The sequence below is a fragment of the Erythrolamprus reginae genome, chromosome Z (assembly GCF_031021105.1).
Source record: "Erythrolamprus reginae isolate rEryReg1 chromosome Z, rEryReg1.hap1, whole genome shotgun sequence".
Classification (NCBI taxonomy): Eukaryota; Metazoa; Chordata; class Lepidosauria; order Squamata; family Dipsadidae; genus Erythrolamprus; species Erythrolamprus reginae.
In genome coordinates this window covers 112,134,122-112,143,747 of record NC_091963.1, presented here as the reverse complement: position 1 = coordinate 112,143,747, position 9,626 = coordinate 112,134,122, and the positions used below count along the sequence as shown (strand labels likewise).

The 9,626-nt window shown below is 36.1% G+C and overlaps 1 protein-coding gene across 1 annotated transcript; it reads left to right on the top strand.

The window, feature by feature from the left end:
- The first annotated feature begins 55 nt into the window (after positions 1–55).
- Positions 56–9,126, top strand: MRPL10 (mitochondrial ribosomal protein L10). Its single transcript, XM_070729223.1, has 5 exons — positions 56–172; positions 2,041–2,210; positions 3,648–3,812; positions 4,798–4,942; positions 7,899–9,126. Exons 1-5 carry the CDS (start codon positions 130–132, stop codon positions 8,126–8,128), a joined length of 753 nt encoding a protein of 250 aa, XP_070585324.1. The 5' UTR covers positions 56–129; the 3' UTR covers positions 8,129–9,126.
- Positions 9,127–9,626: the final 500 nt, after the last annotated feature.

Sequence of the window (9,626 nt, the reverse complement as noted above, 5' to 3'; positions counted from 1 at the left end):
TTCGTTGCTAGGAGACAAGAGTCTTTTTTTTTCTTTTTGAAGGGTAGGTAGGGCTGAGAGAAAAGGTCTCCTTCCCCTTTAAACCTCCATTCCCGTGATGCTCTATTCTGACATCCACGTTTTTCGGAAATGGCTGCTGTGGGCGGTTGGGGTAAAAGGATCTGTAAAACCGGTAAGGGAAAAATGAAACATCGGAGGTTTTTTTCCGCCAGTGGAAATTATTTATCCGTTATTGTAAATCACTTTATCTGGTATGCGATGAATGCTCTTCAGTGTCGGCGAGAAATCTAGCGGCTAATCACTACAGCTCTCCCTGTTGAAATTCAGCTTGAATCATTGTTTTGCCGACATCGCAAAAATCCTAACTTTTTATAAATTTTATAAACCTAATTTCGGTCTATTCAACTATTTATACCTCGGTAAAGCAGAGGGGATGGGGTAACAAGGAGTTTTCGATATTGGCATGTCCTCCTTAATTGATTAAAAAAAAGCTTCAGTCTTTTTGAGGGGCGGGTGTCGTTTTTTTCCTCACAAACAAGTTTTAATATTGGAAAAAAATTATTACGTATATGTTCAGTTTGCATGCCGCCCAACTCACTAAGGACTCTGGGAGGCTCACAACCAAAAAGAACAAGACGTATAGTATTGATATTAAAACATGTATAATGCTGTATGGTGTACTAGTTATGGACAAAGTATCCAAAATAAAGGTTTTTTTATTTAGTAAAAGGTACTTTGAACTTTCTTTTATGATAGTCAATACCTAACATAAGCAATTGTTACGAGTTTTGCTCCTTTCAAAAAATTGTCCATTGATTTATAAATTCCAGACTTTTAATATTTTATCTGTGTACTAACAAGGATTAGTATTCTCTTCCCCCAAATATAAAACAACTACTGTTCTCCAATGATTTCTTAATTATAAGTGTTATTTAATTGTCCTACTGAAAATGAAATTTGTGGGAGTCTGAATTGATGGAGGCATTCAGAGCAATTTCTTTGGTATTTGTTGATTTTTTTAAAAGTTGTGTTTTATTCCCACATAGAACTTTATAAATGCTACTTATATCCTATTTTCGTATTTACTTTCTAAGCTAAACAATCTAAACTGTATAAATATTGTATACATATCTGCTTTAGATTGAACAGAGTTTTAAATCATGTTTATGTCTTTTATGTACAGTAGTTTTCAACATACAACACTTTATTTAGTGACTGTTCAAAGTTACAGCGGCACTGAAAAAAGTGACTTATGACCACATATGACACTTATGACCTTTGCAGCATTCCCCATGGTCATGTGATCAAAATTCAGATACTTGTCAACTGACACATATGTCTTAGGGTCATGTGACCACTTTTTGTGACCTTCAAACAAGCAAAGTCAATGGGGAAGCCACATTCACTTAATAACTGTGTTATTAATTAAACAATTGCATGTTTCATTTAAAAACTGGCAAAAAAATTGTAAATTGGTGCAAAATTCACTTAACATATGGCTCAATTAATAACAGAAATTTTGAGCACAATTGTGATCATAAGTTGAGAATTATCTGTGTTTATTTTCCAAAACAACTATATACAGTACCTTAAAAGGGAAATACAAGTGATATATCTAAAATCATGACGGACTTATTACGATAGTTGTTATTCTTTGTATAAATAATTCCTGAAAGTTTCCTTTATTGAGGAAATTTCAGGTTAACAAAAGCCAAATATGGATGTATCTTTTAGATGGATTTTATAGGCAAATATTAACCAGTACTATTAATCAATCCAAAATTTAATACACATGATACTTAATCACTACTAAGCCTCTAAATATCTTACAGAAGGCTTCAATGTGCGGATTTTCAAGAATATTCTTGTTGGCTTTATGATTTAAAATGTTCTTAAATTGATCTGTACATTGCTGGACTCTTGTTTCTCTGTACTAGTAGGATCCTTTGACCCAAGTTGTTGTCTTGAAAATGATGGTCACTTGATTATATTTGGAATTTGTACTGAAGTCTTAGTTCTCCTGTTGCTCCATTGGTCTAGGCTGGCTGCCCACCTTGCAACTTATTCGTCATGGCTCCAGATCTGTCACACGTCACTGGAAACCAATGCACATTATGAGGCAAAAGCTGATGGCAGTGACTGAGTACATCCCACCGAAACCCCTGGATTCAGAGATTTGTATGAAACCCCGTGTCATTATTCCTAAAGAAGTAATAACATTGTTCTATTTTGGGATGATTGGAGTGATATAAATACTCATTTGTGATTAAAATTCTTTGTAATTTATAGGTCTGCCAATTGTAGAAGAGTTCATATCATTTCTGTTCTAGGGCCACATTGTTCTAATAATGATTTAATGCTATGCCCCCTCCTGACTTTTGGGAGATAATTAATTTTTTGCTGCTCTTCAACTGTAAAGGTATAAAAACTTCCCTTCCCCATATCCTTGGTTATACTCCACTAAAATCAGAAATCAGCTATTCTACTCAGTTATCTGAATTTGAATACTTTCCTCATCCTAGATCATCTATATTTTAGCTACCTCTCTTATTATGTTCAGGAAAGCATTTGCACATAAGAATTAGTTGAATAGATCACTGTTTGCTTTCTCTGTGCTTATTCGATTTGTTTTATGGAATTTTTCATTTATATAAAATTGGACCTTGTCATACTTGGCTTTATCATTTAAGATATTCAGTAACTAGAATTGTGAATAAGAGATGAATAATAGAAATAACTCTATAAAGCCAATGGCACTATTGGAATTCAGATAATTTGCTGGCGCTAACTTGTGCTAATGACTCATAAAAGATACTCATTTTTGAACAATTATAAAGTTATACAACTCTTTGGCTAACAGCTAAATTATACTAGCATTGTAAAGCAGAATTCAGTAAACTGAACATCTCAATTTTACTTGTATTTTGACTTTGGAAGAAAGACTGAATTTGTTTTGCTCAACAACTAAAGCATCTACTTATCATATTACCATCCTGATAGAAATTCTGCTTTCCTTTATGATGGAATGACAGATGAATTCATACTGATTTGAGCAACTTGATTTGTATTTGTTTGGTTTAATCTTACATGATTACACAAAGTTTGAATTTTCCCACTGCCAAAATAGTGGTAGAATGTTCTTGTATACGGTGTTTATTTAATTTTCAAATGGCAATAATTCCAGTGGAACTTGTTTTAAATCAAGCTTGCAAGCTTTGCTAAGTTTGGATAGAATTTGAAGTAATGTACACCTAAGTAAGCTGATAGGTTTATTGTAACTTATACCACAAAGAGAAAAAGCTAATTAATTGTAAAATAAAGATTCTAATTTGCTTCTTAAAAAGTATGAATGATTGTTATAATTAGAGGAACATTTTTTTTATTGGTCTCCTGCATTTATTATTTTTACAAATAACTTAAGTCAGCAAACCTGTTCAACACAAACTCTTCCTCTAATCTTCCCCACAACAACAACATTGTATGATGAGTTAGGCTGAGAGAGAGTAACCATTTTAGATTGATGAATAAATCAGAATTTTTGTTTCTGAAATCCACTGATATTTTGTAGCTATGAAATATACCGTAATCTTTTAGAGTTTTTATTGTCTGTATTTTCAAGATTGCAAATCCATTTTTCTCTCATGCAGGAGAATGGCTATGAAAGACTGTTATTACGCCAAGTAAAACAAATATTTCTTGAGAATAAAATGATTGTTGTGTGCCAATACAATTATATTCCTGGAAATGATTTGGTATTACTCAGGCATCGGCTGCGAAAGCATAATATCCATGTCAAATTTTTCCCTAATAAGGTACAGTTTTGTATTAATAGTTCTGTATTAATAGACATTTAAAAATATAGTGTTGTAATAGTGCTGTGTAGTAAAGGGGGGTTTTTTCTGCTTCTCCCTTTAATTTTTAAAAATAAAATCTGTTTGGACTTAAATACACTGCTCAAAAAAATAAAGGGCATATGACTTCAAGTAAATCAAACTGCCCACTTAGAAAGCAACACTGTCCACTTAGAAAGCAACACTGATTGACAATCAATTTCACATGCTGTTGTGCACATTCAACTTCGTACAGAACAAAGTATTCAATGAGAATATTTCATTCATTCAGATCTAGGATGTGTTATTTGAGTGTTCCCTTTATTTTTTTGAGCAGTACATTTTGTAGAAGGATCAGGCAATGAGTTCTAAGACGTTTTTATAGAAAAAATGTCCCAAGAGAAAATATCCTCTTCCTTGCCTAAAACATTATCCATGACTTATTAGACGATAATTTAATTGATCAATAGCTAGTACAGTCAGATTATGTGGTTGTACAATTTTATCTCTTAATTCTTGATGCTTTGTTGTCCTTGGTGCCTTTCTCATCTTGACTAAATTTTTCTTTCTCTTGAAAGTTAGTATGATTTTATTGATAAGAGGTCCTATTTGCCATTTAAAAGTTCACATGCAAAGGCAGAACAGTTATAGTTTCAGTATGTTTTACTTCTGTGAATGAAAAGTAGAGTTTTGTTATAATTTCATGATACCATTATGAAATTTTATGTGGTGATGTTATTTGATCTAGCAGAGTGGAATAGAGAGAGGCTTTGCTTATTTCTTCTTTGTTCCTTCAATTCTCCCCCAATCTTGTCCACAAAGTAAGATACTTTAATATAATAGGAAAACGTATTTGTGGATCTCTGGGGGAAATATGACCCCTTCCTGCTTTGCTGTAACCTCTGCAATTATTATATTTTTCAATGTAAAGCCAAGTGTAATATAATTCTTTTCTCCACTTTTCCAGATCATGATTCCCTTTCTTTCAGAATCGAAATACAAGAATCTCCTCCCTCTTTTTGTAGAACGCAACCTTCTACTTGTCAGTATGGAAACAAAGGCTCGGGAAGCACTTCAACTCCTGAAGCGTGTGCCACAGATTAATATGTTAGGTAAGGGATGAGGTTTGCAGAGATACTTGATGCTTCATCTTTTTTACTGAGATTAACAAAAAGATTAGCAATCAATAGGGGGATGGGTAGGATAAGCATCCTTCTCCAATCTAGACATTTCTCGTGTTTGTGGACTTTAACTCTCAGAGTTCTCACCAATGTTTGCAGTGTAGATTTCTGGAAGTATCCAAGGTGGAGAAAGTTCCTATGATGGAGTTAGATAACTACTGTATTTTTCAGTGTATAAGGCACACCCAGATTTTAGAGGAGGAAAACAAGGAAAAAAGTATTCTGAACCAAATGGTGTAGTATTATATTGTTTAATAAAATATCAGTGTAGCAGAATACTTTTTATAAACTTCAAACTTGACAGCTTCAAGAATTGTGGACTTCAGCTCCCAGAATTCCTCCACCAGCCATGCTACCTTATGAATGGGAGTTGAAGTCCACAAGCCTTAAACTTGCCAAGTTTGAAGACCAAAGTCAGGTTTCACCCAAACCCAGCTTATTTGGCCTCTATGACAATAATTAAGTGTTGTACCTCATGATTCTTGACAAGTGTATTTTTTCTTTTATGTACACTTGAGAGCATATGCACCAAAGAAAAATTCCTTGTGTGTCCAAGCACACTTAGCCAATAAAAGAATTCTATTCTATTCTATTCTATTTATTCTATTCTAAACAATGTCCCACAAAGCAGAGAAAGAAAGTAGTAAGCCTAAGAAATTAAAGAAAGGAAAAGAAGCACTGTTTGTATGTTTCTGCCCTTAGAACAATATGTCTATCATCCAAAAAGATGCATTTTTCGGCCAGGCACAAAGACGCAGCGGCAGTGGAGGATGCTTGAGAACCTCCGCCGCCGCGTCTTTTGCCTGGCCGAATACCAGAAGCGCCTGTGGCTGCCCTGCATGGAGCTTGAAGGCAGCACTTGTGGCTCCATTCTCCCCACCCCAAGAGAAGAGCGCCAGTCCTAAGTGCTTTTGGAGTGCAGGCTGAAACGGGGCGTGCAGGGCGGGGGGCAGGGCTCCCAGAGAGAGAATCGATCATGCAGGAGGCTTTGAAAGTGGCGCAGATGCCGCTTGTGTCCTTCCTGATGCTGAAGCGAAGGACACAGGGAATTCCTCAGCGAGGGAGAGGCGCCCCTGCCCAGCCACAGCCGCTCGCCTGAGCCGCTTTTCGGCCTGCCAGGAGGACTCCTTGGCCAATGCCTGCAGGTCTCCCGCGGGGAGGGAAGCAAGGGAATCCCCCCCGGTCACCTGCGGGGAGGGAAGCAAGGGAATCCCCCCCCCGTCTCCCATGAGGAGGGAAGCAAAGGAATTCTCCCCCCCCCCCTGGTCTCCCATGGGGAAGGAAGCGAGGCCGGCCAGCAGCCAAGGGCTGCTGCACAGCCTTGAGAACAGCTGGCAAACCACAAGAAGGCTGCCGCTGCTGACCGCTACCCAACTGCCCATCCGCAGCATTCCATGTATAAGACGCACCCAGTTTTTGATGCACATTTTTGAAGTAAAAAGGTGCGTCTTATACACTGGAAAATACGGTAACTAGAAAAGAAGCTGTAGAAGAAGAAGATTAGTTAAGTATAGTTGAATTATCTGGAAGAAACATGGTTCACAACTTATTGTATAGCCAGAGGACATGATTCTTTAAAAAAAATTCAGCTGGTGAAAGCAGTTTATTTTAAAATTATCATCAGAACTCCTGATCTAGAAGGGTGGAGGTTGTTGAGAAAACCTACCTTTTTTGTGTATCTTAATGACTAAGGGGAAAATAACCTGTCCATAAAGAACTAAGCCTCCCCCCCCCCTTAGTGCCTAAGATAAAGTTGAATGCAGAAACTAAGGGTGAAAAATTATCCTTTGTTGTCTGTAGTATAACCTTCTCACAAGGAATTAGGGAGGAAATATTAATTTGTTACCTACAGAGTCTCTTCCCCACCACCACCTTTGATCTCTTGTGAAGAGGGGTTTTGTTGTTTTTCTCTTAATCCTGTGGAATTAAGGTACCAATGGAACCTTTCAAGTATTTCAATTTGAAAACTGTAACAGAATGCCTTTTTACTGAGTATGTAGATGTTCATAGTGCTGCGCAATGGAAAACTAATTGCCTATTTTAGGCAAGTGCAATTGTGTGAGCAATTTTATTCATTTAATATGTTACTAGACTATTAGGTAAAACTTTTGGTGCATTTTGTTTTTTTCTGGTTACATTCAGTCACCCCCTGAGTCTGTCTTTTTATAATTCTGCATTTGTTTGGAAAAAATGTTAAATTTAAATTCTACAATATTTAAAGCAAACAGGCATTTGTGATCCCTTGTGTCATCCTTTCAGAGATATTTCCTTACCAGATTTTTCAATTTCTTCAAACATGACAACTTGCCATAAGAAGTTGTGGGTGCTTCATAATTGAAGGTTTTTAAGAAGAGACCGGACAGTAATTTGTCTGAGAGGGTATAGGGTCTCCTGCTTGAGTAGAGAGTTGGACTAAAAGACCTCCAAGGTCGTTTCCAGCTCTATTCTGATTGATTGATTGATTGATTGATTGATTGACAGAGCTTCAAATGTACAGCCTTCACTGGAAAAGTTGAGATACATTCTGCATCTGCCTTGAAGTTATCCCATGTTGAATTGTATTGTTATAGTGAAACATTAGCAGAGAATATCTTTGATGGCATTTTGTATTTTGTCATAAATTTTTTTATGAACAATTACATGAAAATTTACATAGGATGCTGCAATGTACATGAAAAATGTCTTACAAAGTTTGCCAAATTTCAGTTCCACAGGAGACATGGATTCTGGATTTTGGACATTTTTGTAAGTTAGACCATTTAAAATGCCTTGATTCAAAAAATTTTGCCCTATAGTTTTGCCCAGTTAATGGTTATTAAAAAAAAGTGTTTTACTAATATAGAGATTTCTATCCTAACTTGAATATTTTTGTTTCTTTTCCCCCCAGGAGCTTGTATTGACGATGTCATCCTAAGCAAGCAAGGCTTTGTAAATTATTCTCAGCTGCCATCTATAGTAACTGCCCAGGCAGAAACTGCAGGTGTATTCTCACTCATGACATCCAACACTAGCAGACTTCTGCAGCGTGGCTCTGTTCATCTGAGTTCATTGCTGGACCAATATGTTCAACAGGAAAATGAAAAAGTTGAAGGAAAAGCGGATAGGAACATCAGCTAAACTGGAAGCAATTTAATTCTTCAGTGTAAAATTTTCATGTTTACCTTATTGCATGCCCATGGGTTAGTGGAAGGGTTAATTAATATGATTGATAAAGTTCTGGCTATCTGTTAGACCACAAAAATGCTGCAGAACTAGACTATGAATAAGAAATCTTATTGACCGTGTGCTTATATGATACTACATATTTGTCAAATTTTACTGTGTGTGGTGGACCATAGGTGTTATCATTTAAATTAAATATGTTCAGATGCAGTACATTATTTAAGTATGAATAAAATTTTAATAATTTGCATAATTTTCTGCTTTAGGTTGGGCAAGAAACAGTCTTTAAAATTTATTTTAGACTGTTTATATATCATAACTTATAGATTATTTTGACAAAGTAAGTTAAGTTTTAAGAACTGAATTAATAACAAAATAAGAACAAACATTCAACAGATCCAAGATGAAATCATATTGAAAACGTGTAAAATAACAACAAAATATTTAGTCTGGTACCAAACAGCATATAATTTTTATCAGTGTTTTTAAGAACCTAGGATGAATAATACATTTATTTATTCTGTGATGCCAACCAGCTGTTCTTAAAAGGACAATGTCTTTCGCACTTATGGTCCACTATTAATATGACAAATGAATATAAATTACAAAGTTCTAATTAGAAATAGGTTATTTTGTATCACTTTCAAAGTTTAGTTGTTTGGATTGAAATTCTAATTGTTGGGTTCAATTAAATTGTACAGTCAAGTAGGATTAGAAAATTGAGTTAGATTTTTTTTAAAAAAATATTGAAATAAATTGCTAAATGAGAATCCTTTTTGACATGAACATGTTGAATATATAAGAAAGAACAGAAAAAAGATACATATTTTTTGTTATAGTACAAAATATATTAGGATGGAAATTATTCATTGCTTTTCACCTTTAAATGTGCTTGTGTACGATAAATGTTCTTATTTGGTTAAATAGGTATTAAAATGCTACATAAATATGAATTCATAGTAGTTGTATGTAGTGAGTTTAGCTTAAATTAAGCATGTATAAACAAATGGGGGGAACCAAGTCCCCTGCACTTATGGAAGAGGCCAGGATTCTTTGCTCCTGGCCGAGAACCACCTACTTTCTATCAGGGCAGACTACATCACACGGGAGGTCAATACCACAGCGGACTGGCTCAGCCGCTCCACAATTGATCAGACGGATGGTGGCTGCATCCCAGCATCTTCAAGCAGATCTGCTCTCGATTCGGTCAGCCTCAAGTGGACATTTTCGCTACCAGCACGAACACTCACCTTCCTCGGTTCTTCACCAGGTTCTGCTGTTGGGGGGCAGAGGGCACGGATGCTCTTCATTCCCCATGGCCGGAGGGACTCCTCTACGCCTTCCCTCCTCTTGCCCTAATCCCCAGGGTGATATGCAAACTGTTGACTCCTTCCTGGCCATGCAGGGCATGATTTGCAGACCTTGTGACCTTGTCTGTATCCCCTCCTTTGCG